Raw genomic sequence first — 18,972 nt, 5'->3', positions numbered from 1 at the left:
GTGGTCATATTGTGAGGACTCAAGCAACCCTTTAAAAACTCCTGCCAGCCACCCACATTCTCTGGCAGCCATGTAAGCCACTGCCTTTAGAAGTGGAACCTCTAGAGTCATAGAACTTACTGGCTGCAAGGCAGAGGACACAGTAAGACAAAACGACCACCCACAGAATGGGAAAAGATCTTCACCGATCCCACATCTGACAGAGGGCTGATTTCCAAAATATATAAGGAGCTCAAGAAGCTAGCCACCAAAACACCAAACAATGAAATTAAAAAGTGGGGTGCAGAACTAAATAGAGAATTCTCAACAGAGGAATCTGAAATGGCTGAAAGACACTTAAGAAAGTGCTCAAAATCCTTGGCCATCAGAGAAACGCTACTCAAAACAACTCTGAGATACCATCTCACACCTGTCAGAGTGGCTAAAATCAAAAATACCAATGACAATCTATGCCGGAGAGGATGTGGAGAAAAAGGAACACTCCTCCATTGCTGGAAATTAGTATGGTGGTTGCGCAGAAAAATGGGAATCAGTCTACCTCAAGATCCAGCCATTCCTCTCTTGGGTATATACCCAAATAGTGCATGTTCATATATGTTCAACCATGTTCATAGCAGTATTGTTTGTAATAGCCAGAACCTGGAAGCAACCTAGATGCCCCTCAACTGAAGAATGGATAGAGAAAATGTGGTACATTTATACAATGGAGTACTACTCAGCAGAAAAAAAGCAATGGAATCTTGAAATTTGCAGGCAAATGGATGGAACTAGAAGAAACCATCCTGAGGTAACCCAGTCACAAAAAGACAAACATGAGCCCTCATCCAGTGGCTGATGGAAGCAGAGACAGACATCTACAGATATACACTGAGCTGGAATCTGGAATTTAGTTGAAGAGAGGGAGGAATGAAGATCGAAGGGGTCTGTGCCAGGTTGGAGAAACCCACAGGAACAGTTGGCCTGAACAAGGGGGAACACATCGACCCCAGATGCTGTCTGGGAGGCCAGTACAAGACTGATCCAGACCCCTGAACATGGATGTCAATAAGGAGGCCTCTGCACTCCAGGGAGCCTCTAGTAGTGGATTAGCATTTTTTCCTTGTGTAAGAAGGGACTTTGAGAGCCCATCCCACGTGAAGGGATACACTCTGGCCCTGGACACATGGGGAAGGGCCCAGGACAGCAAAGGAAGATTTGGTGGACTTTGCAGAGCCCCTGTTGAGGGCCCTACCCTGCCTGGGGAGTGGTGGGTGGATGGGATGGGGGGTAGGTTGGGGGTGGGGGAGAGGGATGGGGTGAGGGAGGGAGAGAGAGAAGGGACTTACATGTGAAACAAGCTTGTTCCCTAACTTGAACTAATTTTAAAAAATTAAAAAAAAAAAAAGAAGTGGAACCTCCTCCAAGGGCCAGGCTTTAACTGGGGCCCCCAAGATCAGAGTGGTCTGTGCTGCTCCCCGATGCCATGGTGATGTCCGGGTCAGAGCTACAGCTGAGGGCCATGTCTAGGTCCATGGGCCTACTGCAGCCAAGGTCTGAGTGTTGTCCAAGGTTTATGTTATCATTGAAGGTCATGTAAATGCCTGAGATCGGGAGCCGTGTCGGTGTCTGAGGGCCACACTGCCACTGGGACTGTGTGGGTCTAAGTGACCTACAGTGCCACCTGAGGCAATGGTGACATTCAGATCAGGCTGCTGCTGCTGACCATGTCTGGGTCCATGGTCCTACTGCAGCTGGAATCTGTGTTGAAGTCTGAGGCCTGTGTTGCCACCAAAAGTTACACAGAAGCTTGAGGTCAGGGCCCTGTGGCCCTGTTGGTGTCCAGGAGCTGTGCCTCCACCTTAGCCATCCTGGTCTGAGTGGCCTGTGCTTCTAGCCAGAGCCAGGATGTCATCCTGGCCCAAGCTGCTGCCCAAGGGCCATGTCTGGGTCTGTGGTCCTGCTGTAGCTCAGGTCTATGTTGTGTCTGTGTCACCTCAAGGGGCTATAGGAACCGTGAATTATCACATCAGAAAGCCATGCTGAGCCAGCCCCATACTTCATTGGCCCTGCCCCTTGATGGACACTGCAGCAAGAGAGCTGTCCCAGCCCTCATGGGAGATCTGTCCCCACCTCCTGCACTCAGGAGAGATGGTCCCAAGCCTCACCACAGGGGGAGAACTGACCCTTAAGGCATGGGCATAGGAGAGCTCTGACCCTTACCTAGGAGAGCAGCCCCAGTGACTCAACTACTACCCAGACCCACAGCCAGGCCTTGAGTTGGTCCACTCTAACTTGTACCCCATCTAGGACCTGCTGGAGTGCATGATGGGACTGGTCTGTAGAACCTGCAGGATCTCCATGAATTGGGGCAGGCAATATAGCCGAGAGGAATTTCAGGGAAGATCCAGTGATAATGGTGTACAAGAAACCGGAGGCCTTGAACCAGACCAATGACTCACAGCAATAAACATTTGCAAGAAAAGCTGATTGGACAAAAGGGTGTACTATATGACATACATACCAAGGCTCCCACTGCCACCAGGACAAATGAAGAAGTGTTGGAGAGACAGAAAAGATGAGAAGCAAAGGTTTTTTGTTGTTGTTTGTTTGCTTGTTTTGATTTGGTTTTCTTAATTTTCTTTTGGGGAAGCACTACAGGGCTGAGGGGAGGATATGGAGAGATTGGGAAGTGAGCAGAATTAGGGTGCATGATGTGAAATTCCCCAAGATTCAATAAAGAAATTATGTTTTTAAAAAAATGGAGTCTGCAATCCAGGGGAGGCTTTGGATGAAGCAGCCATATGACCATCCACGCCAGAAGCACTCCAACTGCCCACCCACTCTGAACGTCTGACTCACAGGGATGAGGAAACAATGCTTCTTGCCTTCAGCTCCTAGATATGGAGGTGACTTATCTGTCATACAGCAATGGATAATCCACAGGGACACTGAAGCAATCTCTCAGAAGAAGACAGGTCCAGCCCTGTGACAGGACAGCAACATCCCAGGACAGGTCCCTGGATCAGCTCAACAAAAGACAGCAACACCCCAGTAATAAGAGAGCTTCATAACCTGTGAGGTTAAGATATCTTTTATTAGATAAATGCCAGCCAAACGCAAACCAGAGCATGCCAAGGGCAGCAAGGCAGGGAGGCCAGAGAGAAAGGGCCCCATGTGCCTTGTCTGTCCCTTTAAACCCTATCTCGCATCACCCTGACCTCACCTTGACCACCTCCTAATGGGCGTGGTCAGGCACACCTGTAGCCAGCTTCTAGCAGGCGTGACTTACACTGTCCCCTACACCCCAGAACAGGTCCCTGGATCAGCTTAACAAAAGACAGCAACATCCCAGGACAGGTCCCTGGATCAGCTCAACAAAAGACAGCAACATCCCAGGATAGGTCCCCAGTTCAGATCAACAAAAGACAGCAACATCCCAGGATAGGTCCCTGGTTCAGTTCAACAAAGACAGCAACATCCAGGATAGATCCCCAGTTCAGATCAACAAAAGACAGCAACATCCCAGGGCAGGTCTTTAGCTCAGCTCAATACACTGATTATTCTAACATCAGCACTATGGAGGAACATTGGCTTGTCCTCGAGAGTAGAGTCTTCCCTGTCATATGAGCCACTAGTGTGTTCAGAGGCTGGTGTCCATGGGGCTCAGAAGCCAACAAGCAACAGTTGATTTGATGACTCCCAAGGTCTTTTTCAGGAAAGAGGTATAGCTCAAGGGTATAGTGTGTCCCTAGTATTCAGGGTTTGGTTGCCAGCACAGACAAAAAGAAGAAATAACAAAACTTTCCTACCAAGACATTCCTTTGTACCATGCCATGGCCCATACCAAGGACCTAGAAAATCTTATCAGCTTCCCAAGACTGGTGACACATCTGTGCAGTGTGTGGAGGATGATGTGAGGTGGGTTAGAGCACATGTGGCAGGAAGCTAGAAAGAGGTCCTGGGGGCAGGTGAGCTAAGGGAGGAGGAGAGTAAAATATAGATAGAATGAAAGTAGAGAGGGGGACACTGGGGTGCAGTGTAAAGATCGACACAGGGAGGGACGGGGAAGCAGGAGGGGTGAAGGGATGGGCAAGAGGAGGAGATGTGTGTCAACCAAAACTAAAGATTATGAAAAAGCCTTATGGAAACACAATACTGGGAAGAAAATTAAAAATATAATTTAAGACAGGTGTGGCAATGTGTGCCTTTGATCTCAACATCTGGGAGGCAGAGGCAGGAAGCTTTCTGTAAATTTGAGACTAGCCTGGTCTAACAAAGAAAGCTCTAGGCCTCTCCCCTTCTCCCCACCTCTGATTCAGGACTTTGAACAAAGATATCCTGCATGGGCACAAAACATGGGTTATTAAATGACAATTTGGGGATGAAGAGATGGCTCAGAGGTTGAGAGCACTTGCTGCTCTTACAGAAGGCCCAGGTTCAATTCCCAGCACACACATGGTAGAATACAACCATCCACAACTCCAGTTCCAGAACCCTCTTCTGGCCTCTGTGGGCACATGGTATACAGACACACACGCAGGAAAAACACTAATGCATATAAAATTAAAGTAGATAATCTTAAAATTTAAATGAAAGTCTCAGTGCCAGATATACCATATTTCCCTATGAGTTTTAGGGCAGAGAGGCCCCCAAAACAACACAGGATGCTGCCACTGCTCTTGGTTTCCCCCCATAACTAGATGGTAAGACTCTATTGCTAAAGACACAACCCATGCTGGTTGCAGGGCATAGAGAAATCAACCCAGAACAAATCTGGAAACTTCCCTTCCTGTTGGCTAGCTTTCACAGTACTAAAAGGTGTTACTGCCACAGGGAGTTATCCATGGACTTACTCAGCAGTGGACCCCGAATGCTATATTATTGACCTGCCAGGCAAGGGTTGCCCACAGGTGCAAAAATGACTTGGCTGTCATGGGTGTAGCCAGTTGCTTTATGATTGGATCTGAGGCAAGCTCCACAGGAGGGAATTCATTCAGTAAACCCAGGCAAAAGCCCACAGCTGAGGAGGTCATAGTGCCAGGGGCAAGCACTAAACTTACATGTTGTCAAACTGTCTTCTAAATATTCATATTGATAGTCATACATTGGTGTTGCTTTCACCCTTGGCCAGAGAAGTTTCTTACGCGATGGGCAGTCAGTGCAGACTCACGACTAGCCAAAGGGCTGAGAATGAGTGAGGATTAAGGACCTACTCTTAAATGGGACACTGATGTCATACCCACCCAAGACTCAGGAAACACCACAGAAGAGGGGGTGGGGAGAATGTAAGAGCAGAGGATGGGGACGTGCTCTCTTCTGGCTACAGCAATCATGAACTCACAGCAGTTCTGATTACCTGCACAAGATCAAGCCAGTCAATAATTCTAGTATGGATGGGGGAGGCGCTCATGAACTGAGGAGCTATTGGCACAGGGGGAGGATAATTCTTCGTAGGGGTGTAGTTGCTGTTCGATTTGCCCATGGTATGCAGGCAGCACTAACTGGACTTAATTACTGTTTTTAAAAGTGAAGAATGGCTCATGAAGAAAAGAAGGGTATATGTTGGGGGTACTTGTGTCTGCTGGAGTTGGGGTGGATATTACTAAGATACACTGTACATGTGTGTGAACTGTCAAGGAATAAATACTATTGAGAGACTAAAGCATATGGTCACTGGAAGGGAGAGCAGAACCTGTAAGCATTCCTGCAACTCTTAATGCCCTCTATGATGTATGATCCACAGCTACAAATTTGCCACTGGGCTTTGAAGGATCAACCCCCAGAGCAGAGAGCTGGTATCTTCCCTTCCCATTGACAAAGAATGGGCCATCAGCCATGATTCATCCAAGTGGAGTGTGGACCAGAATGAGGGCTTCATTCTGCTTGCATGCATGCTGTGGCCTTCACTGTCCCTCCTGCACTCTGCCATCATGGTAAAATGGTATACCCCATTAGCCCACTCTTGCCCCAGCCACCTGCAGGCACTCAAACAAGATTAACATATTGCTGCTATAAATGTGAGTTTAAACCATCCCCAGCAGTCTGTAGGGGTAAAGCTGTCCGATCTAGGAACACAGAAAGCTGAGGGTTCAGTTCTCTTCCATCTACTGTGTCGTTGGGGTGCACACAAGAATCCATTGTCACTGGAGTGCAGTGGTGGAGGAAGAGGTCCACGGCACATGATGCTGGAGAGATAGACATGAGCCTTACGTCGAGCCATGGTTATATATGCACGCAGATGAACAGGAGACAAAAAGGGAGATGCTAAGCCACGCAAAGTGCCAAGTGAGAGCCTCTTGGAGACCTTCCAAGGGCTCAGGAGTCTACCTCTGATGTCACCCACCTTCTCACAGGCTGCCGCCTGCATGTAGTTCTCAGGAGGGGTACAGATGTGGCTGACTGGAGAAAACTTGCCCATCAAATGCATGGCCCTGGATTTGGTTTCCAGCGCTTAAAAGGGGGGCTGCTAAATCTCATGAAAAGAGATTGGGATGGGGGTAAAGTTCCTGCTGCACAGTGTTTGAGCCAGAGTTCAGATCCCGCCAGCACCCACTTACATGGTGGCCCAAAGTGGACACATGGGTCCTGAGAGCAAGCAAGCTGACTTGCTAGATTGAGTTGGTGAGTTCTACGTTCACTGACACTTGAGGTCAACCTCGGGCCTCCACATGCACAAGCGCACACCCACACACGTATGAAAGAGATTAAGGTTTGAGAAGGGACCTCAGAGATCTGTCTCCTTGGATTCACACCCCACCAGCACCACCACCTCTGCATGTGACAAAGGCTCAGCAGAGCCTGATGTCAGCAGTGCCCAGTTCTAACCAGTGTGGTGCTTTTCAGGAGACTTAACTCTCTACCCCATGTGGGTCAAAGGACCTCCAATGTGAGAGCACCAGGAACACTAAACAGGGAAAGGAGGAACCTGTCAACCAACAACGCTGGCACCCTGGACACCCCCACGGTGGGGGGAGGGTCTTGGGCCTTATCTGATCACCTGCAGAGTATGGCTCAGGGGGACAGCATAAGCTTAAAGCCCTGCATTCTAGTCCCAAGGCTTCCAAAATTTTGTTGTCCACTTGAAATGGAGTAAAAACCTAAATTTAAGAACTAAAACTAAAATTCTTAGAAGGAAATGCCGAGGGAAAGGGCTGGCTTGAGACTTGGCCTTTCCAGGATGTAATACAGAAGCAGCAAAAGGAAGCAGACAGATGGGCTACAGTGCACAAAAACTTGCAGACACCACCAAAGAGAGGGGAAACATCCTCAGACCACAAACCCATAGAGGCTGCCATCCTGCACACCAGCAATTACAAACAACTCATTTTAAGAGTTAGCAAAAAGGCTAGCCTGGTGGCACAGGCTTGTAATCCCAACTACTCAGGAGGCCAAGACAAGAGGGTGGTAAGTCAAGGGCTGCCTGGCTGCACAGCAAGTACAAGGTCAGGCTGGGTGACTTAGTAAGACTCTGTCCCTTAATTTAAAAACGTGTGTGTGTGTGTGTGTGTGTGTGTGTGTGTGTGTGTGTGTGTGTGTGTGTTTAAGAGGCTAAGGAGATAGATCCATGGTACAGCATTGCCCTGAGTTCAAGTACCACGTACAAATAAAAAGGTTACAAGATATGTATCTCTCTAAAATTACATAGAAATTATCAATAAGTGCATGAAAAGGTCCCAAGTGTCACTGATAATCATAGAATGCAAATTAAAACCACAGTGACATATCACTCCACAGTGGCATCAGAAACAGGAAAGCTGGGGCTGGAGAGGTAGCTCAGCAGTTATGAGCACTTGCAGAGTTCATTTCCCAGCACCAACATCAAGTAGCTTACAACAACCTCCAACTCCAACTCCAGGGGCTGGTCTATAGGCAACACATATGCACATACTCACACACGGAGATATACAAAGACAAATAATTAAAAATTAAATCAAAACACACGGGGGGGGCAAATAGAGGGGACCTACAAAATAACAAGTGTTGGCAAGGATGTGGAAAAGTCAGAGGCTTTGGATAGGAATATAAAACGGTGCAACTGTTTGGAAACCAGTATGGATGGAGGTTCCTCAAAAAACAAAAAATGGGCTGGACAGTGGTAGCGCTCGTCTTTAATCCCAGAATCAGGAGGCAGATCTCTGTGAGTTCAAAGCCAGTCTGGTTTACAAAGCAAATTCCAGGACAACCAGGACTTTTACACAGAGAAGCCCTGTCTAGAAAAAACAAAAAAGAAAGAGAAAAATGGAACAACCATATAATACAGCAATCCTGCTTCTGGTACATGTACAGAACCAAAGGGCTTGAACACTGGTCTTGGGATATCTTTACAGCTGCTCAGTGCATCACTTCCACAGTTTCCAAGAGAGGAAAGCAGCCCATGTGTCCTCATTAGGCTCCTAGTGCTGTGATAAACACCATGACTAAAACAACTTAGCCAGAAATGGGTTTGTTTCAGTTCACAGTCCATCAGGAAGTCAGGGCAAGGACATGGAAGCAGGAACTGAAGCAGAACCATGGAGGGACACTGCTTACCAGCCTGTTCCCCATGGCTTGCTTTGTCAGATTTCTTATATAACCCACAACCACCTGCCCAAAGATGGCACCATCCATGGTGGGCTGGTCCCTTCCATATCAATCACTAATCAAAACAAACAAACAAACAAAAAGCCACACCAACTCCCACCGGCTAATCTGATGGAAGCATTTTCTCAATGAAGTTCCGTCTTCCCAGACGACCCTAGCTTGTGTCAAGCTGACCAAACAAACAGACAAACACTAGCCATCACACCAAGTGTCCATGACCAAATGTGGTACATTCTTACAATGGAGTATTTATTACTCAGACTCATAAAAAGAGAGGAAGATTGCCATATGTTATAAGGATGAACCTCAAAACTGTGCTGAGTAAAATAAGCTACAAAGAGACAAGAGTTTTATTATTCCATTCTTACAAAATAACCAAAGCACTCAGATCTGTGAAACCCACAGGGCCTGAGGACAGGGGGACAGGAAGAGCTGTTCAGTGAGCATACACTTCAGACTTGCAAGATAAAAAAACTCTGGAGATCATGTCACCACAGTGTGATGGCAGCCAACACCACTGATAGGCACACTTCAAAATAACAAAGATAAGGGGAGCTAGAGAGATGGTTCCGAGCTTAAAAGCACTGACTGCTCTCTCAGAGGTCCTGGGTTTGGCTCCCAGCAACCACATGGTAGCTCTCAACCATCTGTAATTCCAGTTCTAGGGGGAACTGACGCCCTCGTGTGGCCTCTACAGGCACTGCATGCACATTGCACAGACAAACATGGAGGCAGAACACCTATACACATAAAACGATCTAAAGTAATAATAATAATTGAGATAAGGTGGGAACACAGGCATATGCCTGTAGTTGTAGCCTCTCAAGAGACTGAGCAGGAGGATTGTTTGCACCCTGGCATACAAGGACAGCTTTGAGAACATGGCAAGACCTCTTCTCTTTAAAAAATAAGATTAAAGTAGAATGAATTGAAATAGTTAGCTTTATGTTATGGTGCTGAAGATTGGCCTCAGGAAAGCAAGCTCCTTATCACTGAGCCACAACTGAGACCCTTGTCTTTTTTAGGCAAACTCATGGTCCCACTCCCTCTGCCTCCACGTGCTAAGATTACAGGCATGCTCAGCTACACCAGCTGCTGTTCTAGACAATGGATGACAGATAAGCCTGCCCTTGGCCACGGCAGTGTTTGGCAAGTGTCTGACCACAGAGGAGCAGCAAGTCTCCCGTGAGGCCTCCAGGACCAGCTTCCCACTTTCAGTTACCAGAGCCCAGCCCTGAAGGGAACCTGTGAAGCTGGGTTTGAAGGCACCGGAGTAAAGGGGACACACAGAAGCAAAGGAGGGTCCCCAAGGCTCCCTGGGCACCTTGAGGCTGTGCACACAGATCTCCAAGGCACCCCATCCCCTCAGCCCCTGTATGTTGGGTCTTTAAAGCATAAAAGATCAATATTGCAGGATACAATCAAGCACACCTTGCTTGATTGCTTTCTTATCCTGGAGATAGAACCCAGGGCATCACACATGCTAAGCACATACTCTATTGTTCAAGTGGTCTGCTAAGCCATGAAGTGTGTTCTCAATAAAGCACTTCTGACATTTGAGAGCCTACTAAGTACGATCCCAGAGGACGCTACATGGTGAAGGCACAGCCTCAGCTCTGGTGGGGAGGAGGAAGCCCACACCTACCTAACAGTGTGCATAGCCAAATACCACTACATGGAAGGGCATCCAGAGCATGGTTCATCCATGCTCTGGATCCAACCCAATAACATCCAGGTATTCTGTCAGATCAAGGTTGTCAATAACTGCACACCCTCCATCTTAGGCAATGGCTTCTGTGAAGTTCCTAGGAGAATAAGAAAAGGAATGTGGTTTTGGGGGGTGGGTAGTGAGGCAAGGCAGGCTCAGGAGGAGTGGGAGTGGGCAGCTGACAAGAGCAGTGAGTACTATATGTACCTGATGAACTCAGGGAAGCCATACCCCGAATCAGAGCAGCACCATCAAAGGACAACACAATGTGACAGTGTCCCATGCCACTCTGCAGGGCCATTTGCCCCTTTCTCTGTTTCAGGCAGTGGCCCAGCAATGCGGTCAAAGGGTAGGAGTCAAATCCGTGTGAAACGTGTAGGGCTGTGACCCAGGAGGAGCCAGGGGCAAAACATTGCTAAGGGATCAGAATTCACGAAGGTGTTTTGTTGTTGTTTTTTTAATGGAGACATGGGGAAGCATCACGTACAAAAGAAAAAGAGCCAGTGTGACTCTGAGACTCCCGAAGCCAGAGCTCTGTGCAGTGACATCTGGTGTCTGATTTCAGACACACCAAGGTGCCAGTTCAGTTCAGGGCTGTTTCCTCACGTGTCAGTTTCCAGCACAGCCATTTCCCTGCTGTTTTCCCCCTTGAGATCAACAGGCACTGGCCTTGTTCGCAGGACCTCACGATCTTTATTCCCTTTCTCTCCCCTTCCCTCCATCTTTCCCTCTCTCCTTCTTATCCTTCCTTGTTTTTTGCTTTTGTTTTGGGGGGAGGGGGAGGGGCAGACAGAGAGCTACAGACTAGACCATGCACAGACTCTGGAAGGCTGGTTCTGGGAGAAATGCCCCCCATAGGCCCATATATTTGATCACTGGGCCCCCAGTTGGTGATGCTGCTTGGGGAAGTTATGGAATTTTTAGGATAAGGAGCCTTGCTGAAGGAGCATGTCACTTGAAAGTTTATAGCCTCCAGTTTGTCCTTTCCTTTTCCTGTGTGTAAATAAAGATGTAATGAGCCAATATCCCACTCTTGCTGCCATGTTGTCCCCGTGTACACACACACACACATACACACACACACACACACACACACACACACACACACACACACACACACACACACAGGAGTATGGACTCTCCTGGAACCATAAGCCAAAATAAATTCTTCCTTCTATAAGTTGCTTTTGGTCATATAAATGAAAGAGTCACTAATACAACTGGCATGTGGCTCGATCTGGTCAGAAACAAGAAGAGCACATCCCATCACTCAAGCCAAGCATTCCCTGTCCTTGAAGCAGAGTGAGGGTTAACCCTCACCATGACCAACGTCACTGAGGTCTATAAGGAGGAGGACAGAGATGCACAGACTTGAGGCTCCTCATCCTTCCAAGGACCTGCTTCTAAGACAAGCCCTGGATTGGAGTCTGGGAGCTTTGGATTTTGGGGTGCTTCCTGCCATTCCTTAGATGACAATGATACTCACACTGTCTGTACAATGTGGTGTATGTTGGAGATCTGCTCTTGTTACAGGAATCTGGAATTTAGGCACATGCTGGACGGGGGCTTCCATATGATCAGCCCACAGCAAAACCTTGGCATAAGAAATGAGCCTCCTGTGGTGGCAGTATTTCGCACATGTTGTCAAGTATTACTGGAGAACTAGATGTGTCTTGTGCAACGCCACTGAGTCCCTAGAAGCCTGCACCACAGGCGTGCATTCCCTGAACTTCAGCCCATATGTCTTTCCCCCGTTCTTTTCTGATTGGCATCCTTCTGGTGCACAGTTTTACCGTAAGGCTAACTGTATACTGCATCTTACTGAATTCTCCTAACGATTCATCAAACCTGGGGTTAGACTTGGACCCAAGAGCCCAGGGAGAATGTGAGTCAGGGAGACATCTGCAGGGTTGAGTCCTGGTGCTGCTCCTGAGGAAGGCAAAGACACGCACCTTTACTGAAAACACAGGTGAAAGGAAGGTCTGATTATCCGAGAGTAATGGAGAGTAGAGGCCTCATTCCCGCCTGTGGTCTGATTCCCAGAGGGTTTCTCATATGTAACACAGAAGGCAAACAAGCCCACATGGCTAGTTTGAAGAGCTATAAGCTTATGAGAAACATCCTTTATAAAACTTTATTTTTGCTTTCATTCCTCTATCCATGGCCAAATTTGCAAAGTGACACATCATCCTACACAACTCTGTAGAAATACCAATGGGCCAGGGACTGCAGAGGGGGCTCAGTGGTTAACAGTACTTGCTATTCTTGAAGAGGACCAGAGTTCAGTTCCCGCACTCACATCAGTCTCACAATTGTCTGTAACTTTAGCTCCAGGTGATCTGACACCTCTTCTGGCTCCCACAAGCACCTGCACATACACACAAATAAAATATAACATTCTCTGAAACAATGGACCACACAAAAATAAGCTGTAAGTTCATTGAGCCACCCATTACAACACATTTGAGCCTGTTGGCATATTGTATCCGTGTTTCCTGTCACTTTTCCAACACTCCTGGCTCAAGCCTGCATTCTCCACTGTATCTGCTCAATCTTATTTCAATAAACCACGTTTCACAAAGAAAACAAATTAAGAAACACACTTGCTTTTTTAAAAAATCCATCAATTCACAGGCAGCTCTCATTCATCCATTTATCCCCTCAGCCACTCATAGACTAACCCCAAGCTACAGTACAATCATGGTGGCAAAGCACCATACCAGGAAGAAGATGCTGAGCTTGCCCACTGTGTCCACTGTGTCCTCGTGGCACAGTTGTCTTGAGATGCCCACAGACACACCCTGTAAGTTCTTAGAGAAGGAAGATTCCTTGGTGTTGCCAGAAGCCATCACAGGCATTTCAGAGAGGTTCAATGCAGGGATGTGCTTCCTTCTACAACCCCAGAGCCACTGGGTCGGGGGAACCTGCACCTCAGCAGGGAGGGACCAACCACAACAGTGGTTGGAAGCCAGGGCACTAATTAGGCAGAAAGCAGACCAAAGCCACAATGTGGCATCAGGGCAGAGACAGGGACTACAGGAGAGACACATAGGCTTGGAAATTCCATCTGGTATAGAATGAGGAGGGAGGAGGCAACAAGCATGACTCAGATTTTCAGCTATTCATGGAAAGAGGAAGGTTCAGAAGAGGTGTCATGGGGAAAACTACAGTTCATGTCACCAGAACAAGTTAAAAAAGTCAGCATGCACAGCATACCTCCAAAACCCTCCTGGTCTGTTTACCATTCTTTGCAACAGTCCTCATTGTCATTGTCTGTGCTTTCCATTTCAGCCTCCTGAGCATTTCAAATTCAAGCCAAATCTAACATGATCGGCACACCTCCTGGAGGGGCCTCAATGCCTTAACCCACAGACGCGCAGGCCCCACTTCACATTTTGGAGGCATTTTGCTTCAGAAGGGCTTTTGTTTTCCCACCTTTCATCAATTAAATATTAGTAAAGTGACACCCAGAGTTGGCTCTGGAAAGCTGAGCTCACAGGGGGGATAGTAACCCATCTGGGGGCCAAAATGCCCAGTGAGTCATTTTTGTTACCTGGCCCCCCTCTGAAATGGGCCCAGCTCCTCAAATGTGCAGTGGTCTCCAGCGGAGGATTTTAATTGAAGTCTTGCTCTCGCTTGACCGCCATCTTTTTTCTCTAAGATCTAGACTAAGGTCTTCCCTGATAACTGACTTACCCATTCCTGAGCATAGATCAGAATGGGCAATAAAAACACTTTTAAACGCTCCTGTTTCTCATCCCCTAAGAAACAAATGTCATTAGTTTGTTTCTTAATGGAACAATGGAACAATGGAAACAAACTGGTTCCACTACAAAAAGTGACTGGCATACTACACAGAATCCTGCCTCACCTCATCAACTTCCCTGATGTGAGAAAGGTCACGTTGGGAATTTTATTTCTCTATGATGACTTATTGGGATAAACACCTTTGAAAATTCTGTGCCATTATGAATTCTTCCCTAATTTCATGTATGCTCCCCGTGAGACAAGAACTAGGAATAAAATGCTTAAAATGGGAACTAACAGCACAAATGGAATATGAAACTGTATTACTGGGTGCTGTCTGAACAGACACAGCTAAGGGTGCCAGGCAATGGGGATTATCTCCTCCTCCATCTTACTATGTCTTAACACATTGTTAGAAAGAACTGTGTACAGTGATCTATACCTCCCAGAAACACTGCTTACAAGTGATAGCATTTAAAAGCAGCATCCTGTGACGCCTGGTAGCATGAATGTCACTGCACCCATCTGTTGGCCTAGGCACTGTGAGGCAAAAAGCAGACTGGCAGGATGGCCAGGCTGCCTCACAGGCCCATAGGGAAAGCCAACATTTGCTGGCAGAACCAGTCCCTGGCATTAAAGCCAAGCCCGATGAGAGCAGCACCCCTTATTTTTATGTGCTCATTGCTGGTCCCCAGGATTTCCTCTTTTGGGCAGAGACTTTTGAAGTTGAACAGTTCCTTCCGGAATACCCAATGGAGGCACCTGAAGCATATTTTGTGGCCATAAATTAGCATACTAATTTAGTTAAATTGGGAAGAATACTTTTAGAGGTTTTGAAAGGTAAGCGATCCCCAGCACTGAAGATCTACACAATTCTGCTATTGGTCCCTTTGTTAAGTGCTCCTAAAACAGATGATTAATCAGCAGGTGATGGAGCAGAGCTGTGGAAGACCAACAAAACCCAAACCACAAAAGCAGGAGCATGGACCAGGATCCACACGATGAGTAATATGTAAGTCAATCTGACCAAGCGTGTGTCACTTCTGTCCTCCAAGACTGCCTTCTTCTTTGTTTGCATTTAATAAAAACAGTTCAAAATAAAAGATGAGGCATCTTCAGTTCTTTGGTGATGAAATGCACATTAGCAAATCTGTCTTGTCCTGATTCACTGCTAGAAGCATGAGCAAAAGGCTAGCTCATCATCTGGATTGCTGTGAAATGTTTAAAAGCTCTGTTTTTGTTTCTTTTTGCATCATGATTTAGGTATAAAGCACTAAGAATAAAAGTAGCTGTCAGGGTTAACTGCAGGAATAGGGGTGTTTTTATTTTACATTTTTAGAGGGAAATTGATTTTATCTTAATTTTTTGGGATGCTCCCCCTCCCCTTTTATATGAGGATTTAATTGCAGTGTTAAGGGCAGTGGCTGCACCAGCTGTTCTTGCAGAGGACTGGGGTCCAACTCCCAGCACCCACATAGCCATCCATCACTCCAGTTCCAGGGGCTCTAATGCCCTTTTCTGACCTCCAAGGGTACCAGGCAAGCATATGGTGAATAGACATATATACATGTAAAACACTCATACATAAAACTAATCTAAGTATGTAATTTTTTAAAAAGTAGCTAAAACGGCACCAGCAAGGTGGCTCAGTAGGTGAAGGTCCTGCTGCCAAGCCTGGTAATCTGAGGTCAATCCCCTGAACCCACATGGTGGACGGAAAGAACTATCTCCCGACAATCACCCTCTGACCTCCACATAGGTGTCAGAGCAAGCATGCCTTCCCCCTCACCAAATAAATAAATAAATGAGCAGCAATTAACTAATTCTTTAGAATATATTCTTTAGCCAAATCCAACCTTATTTAGACACTATACATGGGCAAGCATGACTGTCTGAACCAGAATGGTAACATTAAACATCACAGCCCTCACTGATAACATGATGCCCAGGGTACATCCCCTGACTTCAGTAAAACATTCATTATGACCATTTTGTATGGCCAAGAGAATCGCATCCTAAGATTACCTTCGAATGCCAATGGTTTATACAACGTCATAGGAAGAAGCAAGAATGAGAAACCTTCACTTTTCGAATGCAAACAAAACCAACCAGCATGAGGCGAGGCCCTACATCCTACCTTGACTTCTACAGTTTAACACACCTGCCAAACACAGACAACATAGTAGCAGCTGGACCCCAGGGTGACCATGCCTTGGTACAGTCATGGAGCAGACACTTGACAACCTCACATTTCAGGACAGTTTTCTAAAAACTAACATTTCTTAGTGTGCAAGCTCCCAGACGAGTTGGTTCTCAAGGGGTGAGACCACTAAAGAGCTGTGAGTCCAAGTGGCCCAAAGAAGAATCTCCAGGCAAGTGACCAGATGACAAAGCTACGCATGTCCTCCTCTCGGGCCTCAGAATGCCCACATGTGTGAGGCGATGCTATTGAAATCTACCTCCCATCTTGGCTAGAGGGATGAAATGAATGAATGCACCATGAAGTGAACTGTGTGGTCCAAAGCTGACATTAGGCCCCTTGCCTCCAAACGGAAAGTAATTCAGCAATTCACTGAAGGTCCCTGCCATGGCATATCTGGGTGAAATATTGCATAACTGAAGTGTATGTTAAGATAGATTAAAAATAGCATCTAGAAAGGAGATCCTGTTGGTTGGAATGCTAACTCTAAGGACAGTGTGTTCTGGGTCACAGCTGAGGGGGTCAAAGGACACCAAGACACTATGTGAGGAGGACACATTAAGACTCATCTTGGCTTTGTCCTCCACTGGGAGGTGCAAGGACCACATTTAACCAGTGGAGCAAAAAATTCTCAGCCATGGCATACTTTGCTAGTCTCTAAACTAGGTACTTGGTCTCCAAAGGGCTGGAAAGAACAGTCTAAACCCTTGTGACAAGGACCTGAAGTATTGGCAGAGCAAAGTGACTCAGGGTAACTTGAGCTCCAACAAACAGCATGGTGGGAACTATGTCCACAACAGTACAGAGGAGGGCCCTGGAGTGTGACCCTGGCCAATATCACAGTCCTTACTCAGGAGCTTTTGGAAAAGCCATCCCTTTCCTCAGGCCTACTGCAAGAGGGATTCTATGGCATTGTTGCAGCAACCCCACTAAGTTGAGAACCACTGGTCTAGAGTGACCTGAGATCTCAAAGCTTAAATTCCCAGGAAACATTTAGTGTGAAAGGAAAGGAAGCTGTAGGGAAGGTACCCTTCAAATCAGAATTAGTGGGAGGTAGGGTTAGCTATGTCTCTGCTGGACTGCAACTCTCTAACCCAGGCTGCTTCTGGAATCGGGAAATTAACAGTAAAATTGTCCACCTGCACAGGACATCAGCTTGGATTCTCAAAGGGAGCACACTGATACATCTGTGGGTCTGCTAGTCTACTCCAAGGTCTGAAAACCAGCAGGTGACGGCAAAGGTAGGAAACAAACTGAGAACTACCTGAGGAGGAAACAGCAGCCCTTCCCAAGAGTCGACCCTAAGTGTGGAGTTGAGTAACTATCTCCCTCCATTCCTAATGCAAGGAACCAGAAACAGCAAGGACTTCACAGGGCTGGCTATGGCTGTCCTCCTAGGCACCACAACTACCACAACAGGAGGGGAATTGAGGACCTAGTTCACGCCTCCACTCCATCTCCCCATTCACTCTTTAAAGTCAAGCTTGCCAGAGGCCAGTTCCACAGGTATTACTTCTACAGGAGTTCATGCTTCCAAATATTTCAGAAGGGCTGTAGAGACACACCACAGTCAAAGCCGCCATCGCCACCCTTCAACCTCCGATTTCCCAGATCCCCCACACCCCGGCACTTCCGTACCTGTAGTAGGACAGCAGGCCATTGCCCAGCACGAACCAGCGGCGCTGATAGCCCTTCAGGTAGTTAGTCCACTTGAGAAGCCAGCCCTTGTAGCTGTCCAGAGGTGGAGAGACCATTGGGAGACCAATCCCTGGACCTGGACTTCCTGCAGAAGTCTTCGCTTGTCCTTGTCGCTGAAGGGCCTGAGGCTTTGGCCCCGACCTGGGCACGGTCCCCGCTGTTGACCCCAGAGGCAGCTGCTCCGGTGTGGTTTGGGTGAAGGGCCCAGCCCCTACTCTTGGGCCCGCCTCTGAATCCTGGCACAAGCCCTGTAGCTCCGATTCCTGCCCAGCCCCTGAGGGCCCTGCCACAGAGGTTGTCTGGGACTCAGGTTCGGATCTCGGCACCGGATCAAAACCTGGCTTGCACACCTGTTCATCTAGCAACTCCCGCTCTGGTGCCTGCACAGGCTGGAGCTGAGGCTTGGGCTCCGGCCCTGAGCCGGATGTAGAAGAGTTCATGCCCGGCGCCGCCGTGTGGCAGGACAGGCAGGGGACAACCGTGAACAGCGACGAGAGCCCGCGGGAGCGGCCAGCGCAGCCGCCGCCTCGGGTCGGAGCGGCCGCTTTCCCCATAGAGCTGTGGACCCGAGCGCGGCCGAGAACGGAGTGGGGGCGGGGCGGGAAGGGAGTGGGCGGGGCTGATCGGAGGGCTGGGCAGGGCGGGGTCGGTAGAGGAGTGGGCGGGACGGGTGGGGCCCTCACGTGAGTGGGGCGGACCCGGGGCGCGTGGGTTCCTCCACTGCCCAGGCTCACATGGAACCATGGGCCAAGAACTGGGCAGGCAACGTGGAAGGCACCCCACGCTTCAGGCTCCCACCCAGGGCTGTTGTCCCGCCTGTGCCAGGCGCTAGGGGAACAATGGTGAATGAAGACCACGAGGTGCACTTGCACAGCTCTGGAGAGCGGTGGGTTTTAGACATCAAATCTCAGGCTCTGGGAGTCAGATCTAGGGAAATCCAGCCAGGGCCCAATCCCTAGCTGCACAAACTGTAGCCACTCCATAAGCTTCCTTTTGCTCATCTGCATAATGAGGCTGTAATAAGATGGTGCATCTGAGGCACGTTTGGCATAGTAGATGC

At 47.9% G+C, this 18,972-nt stretch overlaps 1 protein-coding gene and 1 pseudogene across 2 annotated transcripts in view; one reads left to right on the top strand and one right to left on the bottom strand.

Annotated features, from left to right (window-relative positions):
* The window catches only part of Osbp2 (oxysterol binding protein 2), a 144,645-nt gene extending 126,179 nt beyond the window's left edge, over positions 1 to 18,466 (bottom strand). For both annotated transcript variants that reach the window (XM_035452725.1, XM_027387292.2), the window contains exon 1: positions 17,853 to 18,466. In XM_035452725.1, coding sequence (XP_035308616.1) covers positions 17,853 to 18,466 — 614 coding nt within the window. The remainder of the gene's footprint in view (positions 1 to 17,852) is intronic.
* On the top strand, positions 14,524 to 15,030 carry LOC113832235 (annotated as a pseudogene).
* Positions 18,467 to 18,972: the final 506 nt, after the last annotated feature.

The sequence above is a fragment of the Cricetulus griseus genome (genome assembly GCF_003668045.3).
Source record: "Cricetulus griseus strain 17A/GY chromosome 1 unlocalized genomic scaffold, alternate assembly CriGri-PICRH-1.0 chr1_1, whole genome shotgun sequence".
In the NCBI taxonomy this organism is placed as follows: Eukaryota; Metazoa; Chordata; class Mammalia; order Rodentia; family Cricetidae; genus Cricetulus; species Cricetulus griseus.
Note: the sequence above shows the minus strand (reverse complement) of the source record. Positions and strands in the feature narration are given on the sequence as shown.